Source organism: Cinclus cinclus, chromosome 7 (genome assembly GCF_963662255.1).
Source record: "Cinclus cinclus chromosome 7, bCinCin1.1, whole genome shotgun sequence".
NCBI classification, from domain to species: Eukaryota; Metazoa; Chordata; class Aves; order Passeriformes; family Cinclidae; genus Cinclus; species Cinclus cinclus.
The window spans coordinates 7,343,638-7,361,118 of NC_085052.1; the positions used below are offsets into that span (position 1 = coordinate 7,343,638).

The 17,481-nt window shown below is 34.5% G+C and overlaps 1 protein-coding gene across 1 annotated transcript in view; it reads right to left on the minus strand.

Annotated features, from left to right (window-relative positions):
• Window positions 1-17,481, minus strand: part of ATRNL1 (attractin like 1) — a 431,538-nt gene that overhangs the window by 251,252 nt on the left and 162,805 nt on the right. The window contains exons 22-24 of the mRNA XM_062496081.1: window positions 3,305-3,399; window positions 2,593-2,671; window positions 1,246-1,403 (exon numbers count right to left, since the gene is read on the minus strand). Of these exons, the coding sequence (XP_062352065.1) occupies window positions 1,246-1,403; window positions 2,593-2,671; window positions 3,305-3,399 (332 nt within the window). The remainder of the gene's footprint in view (window positions 1-1,245; window positions 1,404-2,592; window positions 2,672-3,304; window positions 3,400-17,481) is intronic.

Sequence of the window (17,481 nt, forward strand, 5' to 3'; positions counted from 1 at the left end):
AGCAAGCTGAATAATTTCACCCTTCAACACCATTAACACATATTTACAGTCACTGTTCAGGTATGATGAAGACAACTGTAGCTTCACTTAACACAACAAAAACATTTCTCTGACTGACAGTTTACTCAGAAGTAAATGCTTTGCTTTAATCCAGGACACTTTATCACACACACACACACACACATATATATGTGTATATATATAAAATTTTTGAATTTTTATTTATATATGTATTCATGTGTGTTTTTATATAGATATATAAAGTAAGGTTCTGTATTTTAGAAAAATATGGAAGGTTTTTTCCCATTAAAGTGGAAATTCTGCAGGATATTTGTATGGTTAATTGCAAAGTATTTTTAGCTTGTACTTGTTTTCTGAAGTAAATCATCAGGAATTATGAAATTTTATTATCACTTTAACAATTTAATTTGTAAGACTTAATTCCATAAGGGAGTTATAGTCAAAAGCCATTCATCCACATAAGAATCTCCTTCATTGATGTAGGGGACGCAGTGATCACAAGTGCAGCCATAGTAACTATAAGTATAAATATTGCTGGAACTTCACAGGCTAGGGAGGAATCATGATTGTATTGATTTTTTTTGGGTCTGCTACTTCACAGTATCTCAGTACTCCAGAAAATACTGAATGAAATTGATTCCAATGAAGTCAAAGAACATAAATTCTAATAAAATACACTTGGTCTTAACTGAAGTCTGTGATATTACAGTTAAAACCTTTAAAAAAAAAAAAAAAATTTAAAAAAATCAGAGGTTCCAAAAGCCAATCATTAACAAAGGATTACATTCAAATACCCTGGCATATACAGATTTGTATACCATTTTCTCTGTCTACATCTAAATGCTGAAGTTATATTACAGAGAAACACGTATGTTCAACCATTTAAATTCAGATTTTAAAATCAACAGGCTGAAGTCTGACTGGCTACTAAAAGCTAAAGCACAGAAACACGGCATGGTTTAGGCTGGAAGGGACCTTAAACATCACCTCATTTCAACTCCCCTGCCATGGGCAGCAACATCTCCCACTGGGCCATGCTGCTCAAAGCCCCGTCCAGCCCAGCCTTAAAATCACACTATGACTGCCATCATAATAGAATTATTATACACAGAAAATACAGCATGCAAATAACTCCATTTGTAGACCTTCTCTATGAGTGAAATCGTGAAACTCAATGTAGAGCTGAAATTAAAATGGTTCTAAGAGCACAAAGCAGTCACTAACCTGTATTTTGATTGGCCAGGAGAAATTGCTGACATAGACATAGAAAGTGATGTTTGGGTTGCTTCGAAAGTTAAATTTTTCACAGGAAAAGCTGTCTCTGTATTCCTTTACATTAACCTTGGAAACAACAGGAATCTCTTCTCCAGATATTGTTCCAGCTAAAAAATTTTAAAAGCTTAGGTATAAATATAAATATTTGAGAAAAATATGAATCATCATTAAAGATGTCAAATTCAATTTGCATAAGAAACATAAATCTTTAATTACTTTTGGTGTCTTCCCTCTAAAAAAAACCCTTATTATAGTTTACATGGCATATAAGGTATATTTAATATACATTCAGAGAATTCACAAAAATTTTTACTTTGGTTTCAAAAAATTGTATACAAATTGGAAAAGTGACAGAAGTAACATGAATTTTACAAGATAGTTATTATGGTCAGCTTAACAGATAACATGCTTTAGTCCATAATTTATCTTTCATTTCAATAAACAGCTTAATAAAACCTGAAAGGGAATTTGTCAACATCTTACATTTTTGCTGTCAAGTTTTAATTGTTCATGAAAGCGTCAATAATGTAACTAGTAATAAACATTTATTAGTCTTTGCAAATAAATCAGTGACTGAGCTAAGTTAAAAAAAAAAGGACTAAATAGAGTTTAGTAACTCTATGGTATGGTAAAGTACTTCTGAAATGTGTTGATGAAGAAATTCATGAGTTTACGAGAAACTCTGAGCCTTCTTTAAAAAGATTCTTTTTTAATGATTTCATTTGAAGCATCATGCCTCTCCTTGGATGTGTTTTCAGAAAGACAATAGAACCAATTCAGAAAAACTGTCTAAATTAAAACAAAGAAGTGTAATGGCGTTCAAAGTTGAAGAAAAAATAGATAAGCAGCTCCTTTTATCAGCATACACAGAAGAACTTTATTGTCTGATATCAATGTAAAGGTTAATAATTAAATTTTTAGCTTGAACACTGAAACAAAGAAATAAAATCTCAGTCTCTGCAGTAGTTAAGGAAGCAATTTATCTTAATTAAAATCACAGCATTTCATAACACTGTCATTTTAAAAATTTAAATATGCTACAAGCTTTTCCTACCAAAGTAATTTTAATTGAATAGGAGAGAAAGTCAACATATTAATGAAGCTTTATTCAGATTGCAAATTATCATCTGAGGCTTAAATAATATAATTAATAACAGCATAAAGATAATGGCAAAAGAACACATTTGGCAAAGTTTTATTATCAAAATTAGCAACAAAGAGACAATCGGTTAAAACAACTCAAAGGATCATGAGCTCATTTGGGGAAAAATTCATCATACCAAAATTCACTCTCACCTGTAGAACCAATAGACCACGTAATATTGAGGTTAAAGTTGTTTGATGCATTAATTGATATATCCAAATTTTTATTTGACTAGGGGGAAAAAAAAGAAGGAAAGTTAACAAAACAAATCAGAATGTATTGCATGTGACTCTATTGCAGGTAACTGAATACAGCCTTTTAATCGTCTTGCAGTTTTCATTTTAAACATAAATAGAAATGGTAATGATTCACTGCCAAAGGCAATCCTCCCTTTTGCTTTGGTAAGAACAGGGTACAATTTAACATACAAATACACCAGTTATGCTTGTAGATTGTCCTAAGTATAACAAAATATTGTCTTCATAAAATTAAAGGAAAAAATACATGGCAAATGCCTACATTCTAATCACAAGCCAAAAATTACTTTCCTCACCTAAGAATGTTTTCTCAGCAGATACACCCCTTCAATTCATCTCAGGGAGACATTAAAACTTGTTACTCAAGGGAACAACAACAAAATAAACCAACTGATAATTTTTCAGAGTATTGATTAAGCTGAAGTACACCTACCATTTGGAAAGGGTTCTCAGTGAAGGTACTGGACTAATTTTGCAGCTCTCAAAAAATGTGAACTATCTCTAAAACCTTATAGACATTTTGAAAACCTTTAATCAATGTCGAATACAATGGAAATCCTAATTCTGAGTCTCTAAAACTTAACTAAAATTATTAAAATTTTCTTACCTGTTCTGGATTTGCTATAAAGTTTATGGCAGTGTGATGACGATCATCCTCTTGTAATAAACTGAAGGTAAACTGATAATCGATCAAAAGGCTGTCTGTAGGTGAAACAAAAATTTAAAATAATAAAAAAAAAGTGTATAGACATTAATTCTATATTATGCAGGTACCTAAAAGTTTAGCGTTCACATTGATTATAAAAGTCATGGAGAAATCTGCAAGTCAGAATGTCACATGCCTTTCACTGTTGAAGTGTTTTCACTTTAAAGTCTTCAAATTATTAAAAACTAAGCTAACAAAAGAATAAGAAAAAAATATTAAATTAAGAAACAAATTCTATCATGGAGTCAGAGCAGTGATTAGGCATAACTTGAAATAGCCATTCTTTATGAAATAATTAATCCAAAATATAGTATTGTGCTGTTAAAGCATTATCAGTTTCTTAATTTCACTCTGAAATAATCAATTACTAGGTTTAAAAAAATCTGGAAAGAGTTGCACCTACACTAAAATTATGTAGTATGAAGACTTATTCATAGTAGTAAATAAGACTGCTAATAACAACATGGTACAAGGGAACTTTGAAGAGAAATTATGTGATCATCAAGTGTTTCCTTTATAAAGTGACAGAATTTTAAGACTTTTGTTAAGTGGCAAGTGATATAAATTTTTCATACAAGGAAACAAGGTGTTGTTTAGCGTTGCCCAAAAAAATTACATTTTATTCTCCACTGGCTTCTGTTCTACACATTTTTCTTTCACCCTATGAATGGATGGCAGCCTGCCAGGGAGCTCCCACACACTGCTCCCATCTCCACTCACTGAGAACCTGCTGGGCTGGCAGAGGTGCAGAAGGGACAAACAGCCACTTTCAGATGGTTCAACTCATGCCTAGCCTTTCCTGGAAGGAGCAGAAAATGACTGGGACAAGTCAGAAGTCTTGAGCTATCCTGTTGTGCTCCCATAGCCAGAGGAAGGAGATTAACCCTTACTTGGGTCCTAGCTCGAGGAATGAGTGAAAAGGAACTTTTCTGCAGGGGAAGGGGCAGAGGCAGACTCGACAGGATGAAGCAATTTTACAGCTCCTCCAAAATGTAAGAAAAAGAAAGGCCACCAGGAATTACTGTTGTTGCAACTTATAGAGGGAGCCATCTAGAATCCCAGCAGGAAATGTTCAGTGCAGGGAGTTAAGAATCAGCAGAGCCCTCAGAGATGTAAATTGTGATAGCAGATAAATAATCCCTGTGCAACAGAGTGTTGTGAACCAGAGGTGGGTGTTGGGGGTGCATCTTCAGTGCTCTGTTACATGGACAGGTATCTTCAGATCTAACAGAATAAATCTTCAAAATCTTTTACCATTGCAGTTCTACAGGAATCAAAAGCTTCTATTTTTTCCCCTCTCACAGGAAAGGAGGTGACTTATAAGAGTACACGATTCTGATTATTATTTTATGCATGTTAAAATATGGCGAGTCATCTCTGGTGCTACAACCTAGTGAATAATTGTGCCTGGCCTGCTGACATTATGCATTCTGCTAGTCACCAACACCACACAAACTGTGTTACAAATAAAAAATATGTGATCATAAAAGCAAAATCAGTAAATACAAAGAGAGTGAAAGATTAAGTCAAAGCAAAAGAAAAGCTGTGTCAGCCTTTTGTTGGATTCAATAGTTTGCTTACTGCTGACAATCTCCTTTTCTGCAGCAACACATCATCTGAAAAAATACATTTGGTGTATCCTATGGGAAAGCTGACAGAGAAAGAGAAAAAATACTGTGTTAATAGCTAAAGAAAACTGTTTTGATTTGGTTTTGTTCAGGGTTTTTTTTGTTTTTTTTTTTTTATAGTGAGTGTGGAAGGAAAAGTAGAAAATAAAGGTTCATGGAATCCTGAGTGTGAAGGAACCCACAAAGGAGTTACATGACAGGAATTTCCATGACATCCAAAGGTAAGAAGCTCACTTTCTCTATTATTAGCCACCCCAGTTTTGTTATTCAAATAAGAATGAGCTGATCTACATGTCTTAGCTGACAAGTTTTGACCAGGTTTCTGCATGTTTATGAAGGCAAAAGATGAATAAATATGAAATTAAAATGCTTCATTCATTTATTAATACTACTCTACACTTCTATAGTTATGCAAATCTAATTAATAAATCTCATTGACTCTATTTTGCCATATCTCCATGCTTAACAATCAGATGACCATGGTACCAGAGAACATATTTAAAGGTAACAGGTCAGGAAAAGATGGCAAATAAAGATTGAACCTCATTAAATGGATTAATAAACCCTTTAATCATCATGAATAGAAAGATGAAAAGGTTGGGAATAATGTATAGGACTCTTGTCTCCCAGTCATGAACAGGTCTTTTGCATACAAGTTTAAAAAAAACCCCAGACATTTACTTTTAAAATAATGTGACATCTTTGTGGTTTTTTCTTCCCCTGGGGTTTGGTGGTGGTGATGGTGCTGTTGTTTAGTTTGTTCTTAGTTTTTTAAATTCATGTTTTACATGTTAAAAGCCAACAAAGTATGAACTGACTTTTCAAGGAACACAGGAAAAGTCCTTACACTTATAAAATAAGTTAAACTACACAGTTTCTGGTAAATCTACCATCTGCAACAAATCAGAATATTAATTATACTTTTTCTTATGGCATTCTTACAATACAGTTGACAGCAAATTGTGAACAACAGTAGGAGTTAGTTAAATGTACAGCCTTTTGTACCCAAGATATCCCAAAGTTTTTTGTTGTTTTATTAATTACTCTTATTTTTAATGGTTGATCAGTTTTATCCTTCGTTAACAGCAGCAAAGTTCAATAGTTCAAAATTATCTCCTCTGTGGCACTCAAAAACCTTGAACAACACAGCTTCAAGAGCAGCTCTGAGAGCCAGCACAAGAACTCGCCTTGGGATTCTTCAGAGCAGCCAAAGGATCTCTAAATTACACCAGAGTTCCACAGAGACCTGCCACAGGACAAATCATTACATCTCCACCATGGCCATGGCCTGGACGGTGTAAAGCAGAAACACTGATCTCTTCAGAGACAATTCTAATTCAGGGAACGGTACCCAAGGTGCATGACTTGAATGAAACAGACAGCAGTGCATAACTGCACTTATGTGATTCAACAGCACAAATAAACTCGGGTGCAAATGAAAGAACTGACACAGAGCAAACATTCTTTCCCATCTTTCTGAGGACTGCAGAAGTTTGCTGAAGAAATTTCATAAACTGGAGAAAGGTTCGCAAAACTTCAAGTAAGATTTGTCTGGACCTACTATTAAGGTGAAGATTACAAATCTCTGAAAGTCTCTAAAGTTAGATTTTATTAGAATATAAATTAGTAGAACTAATTTAAGAAGAAATTGAGAGTAGAAATTATAAGGGATCATAAAAAATACTCCACCCACTGCACCCTGCTGCTGTCTCACTATCCTTCCTCACTCCCTCCATCTGTTTCATTCTGCAACTTAGAAGACTCTTCCCCCACATGTATTCAGCAGTTCCCAGAGAAAATATCACCTCCAGAAAGCTCCACCTTCTGCAGACCCAAGCAGACAGAACAGCTTTCCTTCCTACTGCCAAACCTCTTCCAGAACATAATATATGCCAATGTATCATAAGTGCACATTATGCTCTAAGCACAAGCTAACCAGTTACACAGTACATCACACCATATTTCCCAATTCATAGTGCCATTCAAACTAGAGAGCTTAGCCCCAAAAGCAGCACAAAATTTAAACTAATAGTCAGTTCTAAGACTATGACCTGTTCTGAATATCTAAATGTGTAAGTAGCTATATATAATAACTAAATGCAGAAATAGCTATTTAAAGTACATTCAGTATATCCTGTTGATTTATACTGTTGCATATATTTACAATCAGGAATTTGGAGAAGTCTAAGATTCTACTCCATGTGGGTTTATTTCTACTTTAAGCCCTTATGAAGCCACAATAAGTAATTTTACCCTTTACATGAACAAATGAGACTTTTCATGTTTCTGTTTACCAAGACAGAGACACAACAAATCTGCTCGAGCAGGTGACTCAAGCAGCAGCCAGACAGGATTTGAAGAGCCACATTCTAACCTGCAATCTAAAAACTCCCTGAACTTTTATGTCTAAAGTTCCATGTGAAAAGGTTGTGAGAGCATAGAAATCTCTCCAGAAACTCAGAGCCCACAGTTCAGATCTCAATTCCCCAACAACAAACAGTTTTTGGAGTCCACAACCTGGGTATTTTTGAGCCAAGAGTCAGCCCAGAACAGTCTAATATCTGTTTCCAGGTATTTTGTTTTGCTTTATCTTAGAAATTATTGATTAAAGTAGAAAAAAGTATAGGGAGATAGGACCACAGTACCACCCTGACATCGTCAATGGTCAGATATTAGAAAGACTTACAGTTATTGAGTTTTTTCACATCTCTATTTTGACTTTTACAAAACCCTAGACTGCTTTCACAGTCAAAAGGAGTCATTAAAATCAATTCAAAATGCCCGTAATGAGCATGTTTGAGAACATAACAATAATTAGGGGAAGAAAGATGTGTAATGAAATGAGGAAAATAAATTTCAAAGCAATTCTTTAACCCTAGTATTGCTATCAATTTTCAAGAAAACTCTTTGTTTCACTATGAAAGGTCAATAACTTCTGATAAGGATAATAAGGTTTAATATGAAAGCTTTATACCCATGTCGAAAAAAGGAACAGACCAATACCCATACTCAAACTTTTGTACTGGAAGAAAACTCTGATTTTTAAAATGACAGAATATTCCCAAAAGAACAAAAGCCAGACAGAAGTTCTTCAGTATTTCTAAAGCGCCTCTAGAACTCTATGAGAATACTTAATTACAATGGCAATTACTTTTTAAAAAGTTAATGAAATTGAATATGTTTAGTATAAATTAGTGATAAATTTATATATAAAAAGGTATGTTACAGGGGAGTATTAAGACTGTAAAATGAACCACTACAAATCAAGGGTGCCTGTAAATTATTTTTGGGTGAGTGCTCCCCTAATGGGCAGCTATTCAACACTTTGTTCCATGTTCAGTACTCAGTGTTGGGCCCATGCCTCATTTACTACGTGCTACACAAGCCCTTTTCTAAAGATGGAATTAATTTCTAATGTGGCTTTCTATAGTATTCATCACTATAATTTTCCAAGTTCTTCACAAAAGTTAATGAATTTGTTACAACATTACTGAAGATGAGAAGGCATTATGAGTGCCATTTTATAGGGCAGGAAATGAAACAAAGAGACCAAGGACAAAACCATCTATTAAAAACGAGCAGCCAATTTGAAATACCTGGACTCTGATTTTTCATAATACTTTGAATTATATAACACTACATATGAACTTTGTTATTTAGTAGCTCCTTCCATCATTCATTGTAATTCTTTCCAACTTTACAACGAAACAGGAAAGGAACACTCATTCAACTTTCCATTACATTATCACTGATTTGTTCCCTACAAATTAATTCAGTGCATTGTGGAGTGAAAGTTCCTTGAGAACTGCTATATAGCAATATTATTAAAAACTGTGCAATTGTGCTCTAATAAAGAAGCAAATAAAAAATTATTGTGACAGCAACCTTCATTCTTCCACCATCCTGCTCCCACTGCCTATGCAGTATATTTCCATAAAGGGGGGTTTATTAAGTCATTTACGAATCAGGCTGGAGTAGATGCTAGAGAATCACTTTACTTCTGAGCTATCTTTTACCTTTGAGCAAATAATTCCAAGAGAGCATCCCAGTTCACTGCATATCTCAGCAAGAGGGAAGAATGAACCTGGGTTCCCAAAAACGGAGCAAGTACATTCATAACTAGACACATTTGTGGCTTTTCTAACTTTGGTAACTGGCCATTCTCCATGGTTCCTCTTACATAGTTTCTTAGCACACATTTTTAAAGCTGAACAAAATGGCAAAACAGTTTCATACATATGCAGAATTTCTGAGAAATTTCTATTCATTATAGCTCCAAAATTTTAAGTTTAGCAAAAGGTCTAAGCCAAAAGTGCTGCAATGTATATCAGCCGGATTTCCAAACAGAGCATGGAACTAGACCCATCCACCCACAGCATAGTCTCATTCTCAGCTACAACCTAATTATCTCATTTTATAAGTTGAGGATCACATGATCTTTACTCAATCAATGATTCAAGTGGGTTTTTTAGCTTTTTTTTTTCCTGATAACTGATAACTTCTATTTAGTGAATAAACCCCTCAAAAATCTAGTACTGTTCTATTTTTACTTCTTGAAATCACTTAAAGTTGTAAGAACCTCCATCATGACTGCAACTTCAGACTCGTCACAGTCGTCCCACACTTTCCTATTTAAAGATCTGTCTATTCATGCTGATTCTAAAATTCGTACTCTCACCTCTTTATTGCACAGGCAGTTTGTCTCTCTCCTCCTCTTTCTAGTGATTGGGCTCTATTTCCAGCAAGACTTTGTTGAGAACAGAACTATTCATATTCCTCTCTATCAGTACAAATGCTGCTTTTGAAACCAAGTACCATAATCAAATGCTATAAGTCGTATTTATTTGTGACCAAGTGAAATTCTCCTTGTATTACATCAAAGCTGGGGGTTACCACCAGACCTATTTTCAGTCAGGATAATTATTCTGAACTTTCAGAGCAGCTGCCTGATTCATTCCTCTATCATCTGTATCTAGCTGTCACCCACTGCCTCATTGTCGTTGTTATATTGAATATGTTGGTGTCTGACATTTCTTGTCCATTGTGATAAAACAAAAAGTCATTTACTGTGAAGTCTTTACTAAAAACTTGCATTTTATTATATGTAATCAGAGTGAAATGAGCTTCAAAACACCCCAGCACTTACTATTTATATGTCTTTTTCCATTTCAAGAAAGACCATGCGACAATGAATTTCACATAAGTTCAAAGTCTTTAGAAACATACAGCAGTAGCAAGTCATTGCTTCTTTTACTGCAGTTTAGAAAAATGCACTGGGCTAAAAAGCCCACAAAAAGACAGAGAGATTAGTGTCATAATCAGCAAATTGGGTAACTACATTTTATTTTAAATAGAAATCTCTTATTAAATTCTCAGCTGCTATTTGGAAAGGTCTAATAAGTCGTCAGTTTGGATCTTAAGGGAAGGCCAGAAAAATCCGACCTGCATTGGAATTTTATTCAGCTAAATTATCCTAATTGTCTCAGCCCACTCTGGTTGACAAAAACTTTCAGTGGGTGACAGAAATGCACCGTGTTCAGATGGGTAACTTGATTTTCTTACATGCAAATAGAAAGACCTAGAAGATTAATTAAGTGTGGATACGTAAGTTTTACAAGGCTAGTTAGGCAAGATGTATCTCACCATAACTGCCACAGAAGTAAAATCAAAGTAGGAAAATGTCATGGTAAACAAGGCTGGACTTGTGGCTGAGATCTAAAAACTGAGGTACAGTTTTTACTGAGGATAAAACTGAGTTTTAACTGAGGATAGAGTTACCTGGGCTATTTTAAGTATGCAATCTCAAGCTGATGCTCTTAAAGTTTTTAAAATCTAGACCACAGCCAAATATCGTTATTTTTCCTAGATATTTCATTACCCTCTTCACTGAAAATGCTGTAACAGCCGATGGGTTCACTGCGGACAGCTGCTGACTCCTTTCCAGCTCTGCTCAAGAACATGGTCTATAAACAAAGTGTGGAGACAATGGCTTGGGTATTATGAGCAAAATATTAGCAATAGAACCAGCAACAAAGTGTGCACCAACCAGCAGGTATCTAAACATCAGTTGTAGAAAAGGTCTTGATGTCTCCAATGATGGAATATCTCAGAACTCACAGAACAGTCTAGCCAAAAGTGTGTTACTACTTGACAATAAATGTACTTCTGTTTTGTCACACTGAACAGTCTTTGTAATCCTTTAACTCTTGTAGTATTCATAAGTGTTAGAAGAGTGAGAAAAAATACAAATAAAAAGCTGAAGAAAAAAAAGATTAAAATTATTATGGAAGAAATTCAAATTTCTCTCTCTGTTAATTTTTTTCCATAGTGATCTAAATGCATTATCACCTTTGTAACACTCATATTAATATTACAACTCTAACCAGCAGTAATTTTCAATATACCAGAGCATCAATACTCACTAACCTGATTCTAATTTATTGCTTTCATTATGTAGTCTCTCTACACACTGCAGAGATCTCTGATCTGCTTGTTCTGACAAGAGAAGTGGCACATCTAAGAAACAAGAATGTTAAATTATTGTTTGACTTCATGTATTATTGCCAAAGAGGGATGTTTCTTGTCTAGGAAAGTAGTAAATGAAAGCGGTCAGATTTTCATATTTTAAATATTGCTCTAATAACTTTCAGTTTATTGTATAAACCCTAAAAATCTACTACATTTCCTTTAGGAAATATATTTTTTAAAAACTTCTCTTTATACATGGATCAATGCCGAAAATATGGGCATGGCAGAAGTACAAGTGCAGTTTTTAAATTTGTTTATGCTTTTATACATGTACAAGCTGAAGCTTTGCTATAAACTGGGAACAGTCAGAAGTTAATCAGACAATAACTTCTACACCTTTATTAGCAGAGCTTTTCCTACTTCTCAAATAACCAAACGCAGATCTTAACAATTAAAGAAGCAACTTCTCGTTACTCAGGCCTTCCAAGGAGACAGAACAAGTGCTTTATAAATTGTCTATAAATATACACAAATAAATAGGTGCAATATCCCAACATTTTTGAAATTCTCTTCTTTCCCTTTTCTCATTATTTAGTTGAAATTTGCTTAAGAAATCCTAAATCCACAACCCCAATGTTGCAGAACACACCCCATGGCACTTGACTTCATATGACTTGTACCAACTGTACAATGTAAGTTGAAGTTGAGACGTTTCCACTTTGCTGTATTCTATCCTGTTTCTCAAACCATGTTAAACTGTTAGTTCTGAGAAGTAAAATCTCTCACAGCAAATAAATCCAGACCAGGAAAATTACACTTCATACTGGACAGAAATTACATCTTATACCTCATTGAGCAGTGTCCTCTGTTTTTAAGTCACAACTTGTAGCAGGTACTTTTACTGTAATAAATATAATATGCTACATCTTCATGAAGTAGAAACACTATTGCATTAAAACTTTGAAAAGAAGAACAACACAAACACTTTTTCCTTTAAAACACCATTAGGTATTTTTAGAGTAAAATCTGTTGATTTCAATAATAAAATTCTCACTCAATAATAACATTGCTCATGCTAAGAACTGAGTGCCAATTCAGCAAAAAATATTGACAGAATATTAAAATTATAAACACTCACAAATGAAATTACAAAGCTGTAATATTGTCTAATCCATTTTACACAGCTTTTAGAACCGATATGAGGAAATATCTCAACCCTAGTATGGAATAAAATACAGAGTGAAAAAATCCAGGAAAAATAAACATTTCCCCCACTTGCTACAAATTTTGATTTGTAGGACTGGAAGTCAGGTACGTAAAATAATAAACACTTTGGTTAAAAAAGCAAATTGAAATAACAGAGGAAGGAAAAAAGAGCCCCAAAGGTTGTTTTCCTCAACCCCAGAGCAGTCACCCATCTTTCAGGGGAGATTTATTCTTTGCCTCAGAGAGGAAACACTGGCTACCAGGGCAGGGCTCACTGACTCCTTTCTGGAAGTGACTTGGAAAACTCAATTTCCACCTGAAACAGCTGCCAGACACTATAAGAAATATTGTATTTTCCTAGTGTTATTTTTTTCTATAAACCAGGAACTAAATACAGCTGTGCTTTCATTTCCATAACCTTTTATTTTTTATTTTTTTTAATTTGGCCATGGGAAGAAATTACTGCGAACCAAAATGAGCACATAGAAAACATCTCTTATTTTAATGGTTTGGTTGGGTTTTTTTCAAATCATTAGCCTAATACAGACCTGTTGAGACATACCATTACACATTGGTAGATATTAAGCACAAACTTTTTAACACAGATTCTCTGAAAACTGAATTTGCAAGTAAAAAGGAACAGCAAACTGTGGCAAATACTGACAGTCTGTTTGTTCTTGGTATTTGAAAAGCAGTGATTGTTCATATCATCTACAACTGACCTTCACAGAGCAGAGTCTGTGGTGGGCAATCCTTGCCAACAGACACGAAGTGACACATTTGCATGATGTAGTCATACACTGCCTTCCTTAGAATGTTTCCATTTGTCTCTTTCCACCATTTTTTCTGTTGTTCATTCTAGCAATGACCTCTCCATGTTCTCTTTCATCAGCCATTCCCACCATCAGGAAAGGCTCTAACACTTTAAATTCTGTCTGGCCACATTTTCAAAAACACATACAGAAGGAGTACATATTTCTGTTCAACAGAAGTAGAAATCTAAAATTCTCATATCAATTCTCAAAAAAAAAAAAAAAGTGATGTTGCCCTTTAAGGACTTTTCTTCCCACATTTTGCATAGCTTGTCATTTTTAGAAAATTATTCTGATGGCCATGGCATTTCCTTTAGGGGCTAACACAGTAAAGTACATTTATTTCCCCATAACATAAAAAGACAAATCAGATACATATATATTACTTCTTTACCAGTGTATCTTCATACTTTTTGACAGATACATTTTTCAACTTTCTCTTAATGTCTAGTTTGCTATTATATCTATTTTGTAGTGTACACTGCTGCTTTTTGACCTCACACAGTTTGCTCTTCCATTTCATGTCAGTATTACCCTTTATATCAAGTGACTTCAAAATTACACTTTGCTGTCAATGAGCTATATTTCTGGAACATATTTTAAAATAATATTCACAATTCAAGCTAAGAAAAAGTGACAATAAATTAATATCAAGGAATCACAGGCTATTTTGCAGTATGCTGCAATGGAGCTGAGTTATTGAGTCAGAAATTTGAATTTGACAATGTCCACATTTAACCTAGTTTATGTTTTCCTTAAGTTTATAATATCCAAGGTTTTATCATCCTCTTGAGATAGAAATGACCCTCAATTTACTTAAATGATTCTCCAAGAGTCTCAAATACTCTGTTAGGGCTTCACAGCACTAATTCCAAAGCTGAAAACACCCCTGACTACTTTCTGGACTTTACAGACGTGTGCCAGATTAGGTAGTTCAAGACTCACACCAGGGCACTGGAACTCACACTACAGAACATGTGCATTAATGGGAGAGGCTCAGCTATCCTCCAGTGCTTCATGTTTGCAAGCAGAGAAAAACACCCCAGCTGACATGGAATAATGCACTGGTTTGACCAAGAACTCCTAGAGGAACCAACATCAAAATCTCCCACGTATCACAAGCCATTTATTGAAATCAGGATGTGTTTTCTTCCTTTTTCAACTGGTTCAAGATTTCACTAAAGGTCTTCCCTTGAAGTCCTACTGATCAAGAATTCTCTTTTCCCTGGAAAGTCAACATGGGAAGCAATGCAACTGCAAAAGCACCACAGGTGTTTTCCCTTGACTGTCAGAAGGAAAAGCCAAGGGACTCTGAGGGATCCTTTCCTATGGCATTTATTTCTTACAGCTCCAGTCTCAGGGAGCTCCAAGGCCTCCCAGGTATCTGAGGAGTGACAGCCCCAGTCCCCTGGGAAATGTTCAGGAATCACACACGGCACAAGGATTCAAAAAGTATCTGTCCCCGAGAACCCAAGCTCAACAGATCAGCCAAATAAAATATTGTGTGTTTGTAGATACTTGCACTGGTTTTCTTCTCATTTAAAACACTGCATCATACATGGGCTAAAATCCCTGCAAAGCAAAGGATGTCTTCTTAATGAGGTCTCACCCACTCTTGCCTAATCAAGTTCTATAAATACTCATATCTTATACCAATAGCTATTTCACTGAAACACTATATATTACATTGCAATAAAATATTATAAACGTAATACAAAAAATAACTATGGCACCTGTGGGATAGTCCTCTAATTCAGACTTTTATCTGCATGCAATATAAGGGGTTTTTTTTCTTTTGAACAATTAAAAAGTTAGTTTCACCAGTGTTAGTTTGTCCTATTTCTTTGAGATAGGGTAGCACACCAAAATGAATATTCACTAAATTGACCTTGTCCGCTTTGACAAAAATTATTAAATGATAACTGTAAGAGGATACCAGTTGGTAAATTCACTAATATATAAGCAGAAGATACCAGAGATAGCAAACAATCTCCATTTCAAAAATAATGTATGGCTTGTTAAGCAAAGAAAATCCACAATATTACAAAAAAAAAAAAATAAAAAATGAGAAATAAATGCATACATGGAAAAATTCTCCAACTCAAAGTAAAAGCAGAAAATGATTAGCAGTAAATCCGCTTCTTTAGCCTGCCCAACAAAGCTGCAAGCCAACCTAGCATTTGGCAAATGAGTACACAGAGCCTGGGGTGAGATCACAATACTTTATTAGAAGCTTCAGATTCTTGGTGTGGTTATTGTTTTAATTCTCTGGAAGGCGACAATTGGTTTGTGCAGTTATTTTAGCTCAGGGCAAAGACTGTGTTTGTCTGCTGCTCTTTATAAGTTCTGAGTTGGTAGGTTTGCTGAGGCTAGTCTTTCATCAAACCATCCTTGAATTGTCTGATTTAAACTATAATCTCCTACACTAGACTCTTTAAGCACCAAGAAGATTTCATTTTAAGAGACTTTTTTTTTAATAAGTCCATATATTCAAAAAGACAATGTCAGTCATTGCTATTACTGTATTTACAAATAATACAGATTACTTTCAGTCTGTATCAAAGTCAATCAGTGTTAGATATAATTGGTGGAACTCATTATTTCAAGTCAAGCATGACAGTTTTACAATTACAATATGTATTTAGTTTAAATTAATGTTGTCCCAAAAGGAAACATAGATTGTACAAATCAGTAGCAAAGCTGGTGGCTGCTGGTTTACATCTCCCAACTTGGCTAAAGCAAACATGTTTTCAAGAACTAAAATTTATTGTTTATGCCCTTTAAGATTCAACATAATTTTTAAATATCTGGAAAATCCCTGCTAACAGTTTTACTTATAGTGCTACTTGCTATTTATCTTCTAAAACACTCTCCTTGGAATGTTCTTGAGTTTAATTTTTCTCTAAGTATAACAAGTCTGCCACCTAGTGCTTTATGGTACCTCTAGTACACGTTTTACTTCACAATTATTTTTTTTCAATTTTATTGATAAAAGAGGTAATGTTCTGAGTCCCTGAATGCATCAACATACATGTTTTTAGTATTTAAAGATATTTCTTTTAACAATTTTAATTCTCCTTTTTATTAAATTATAACATTGGTAACATAATAAATGTTACTAAAAATTGGCTTGTATTAAAACTTTGACTGAATAAGCCCAGAAAAGAAAAAAAAAACCCATTCCAGTAACAAGGAAAACAGGTGGGATGAACTAGCAGACTATGCCAATAGCTCTAATAAGCCTAAACTGCATTTTGACAACATAAATAAGGGTGTATTATTTTATCCTTTTGCTCTGAGCCAATATTGAGCTGATATTTCTAAAAACTCATTGGAAACTGTCATAACTATTCTATATTTAATAATTAAACCATGTTTCTAGTTACTACTACTACTGAAGAAAAAAAAAAAAGCCAGTACTAACAAAGTCTTTAGTCCAAAGACCAGATATGAAAAAGTAATTAGACTTCTTAAATTTTAGCAAGTAAGGCATATTTTAAATAAAGCAGATAAAAGAAAGAAGTGCTTGAGGGCTTTTTTCCAGGCACCACATACACTGCATAACAATATGGCTTAAAACATTTAAATTAAAATATACATTTACTATAAGAAATTGTATGGAGAATAGGTAAGGACTAGCACTTTTCTTTACTTTACCCTTTTTGAAATCCTGGTGTGTCAGCAGTAGTGGGGCTACTACAGCTTCAGGACTGGACTGGAATCCTTACAAGGCTCTTCAGCCAGAAGCAAAATTTGCTTTTTTGTCCCCAGCTCCCTGCACAGACACTAGATATTATCTTGAGAGTTTTTACTGAATGTACATTTCATAGTTTCTCACCAGTTTTGCACATGAAAGTATCATTCTTCATCTTTGTGAGCTGCTGACACACTGAGGGAATTGCTTATTGCTATCCTGTCTGCATTTGTACCAAGGAAAGAAGCAACAGTCTTATAAGCTATAATG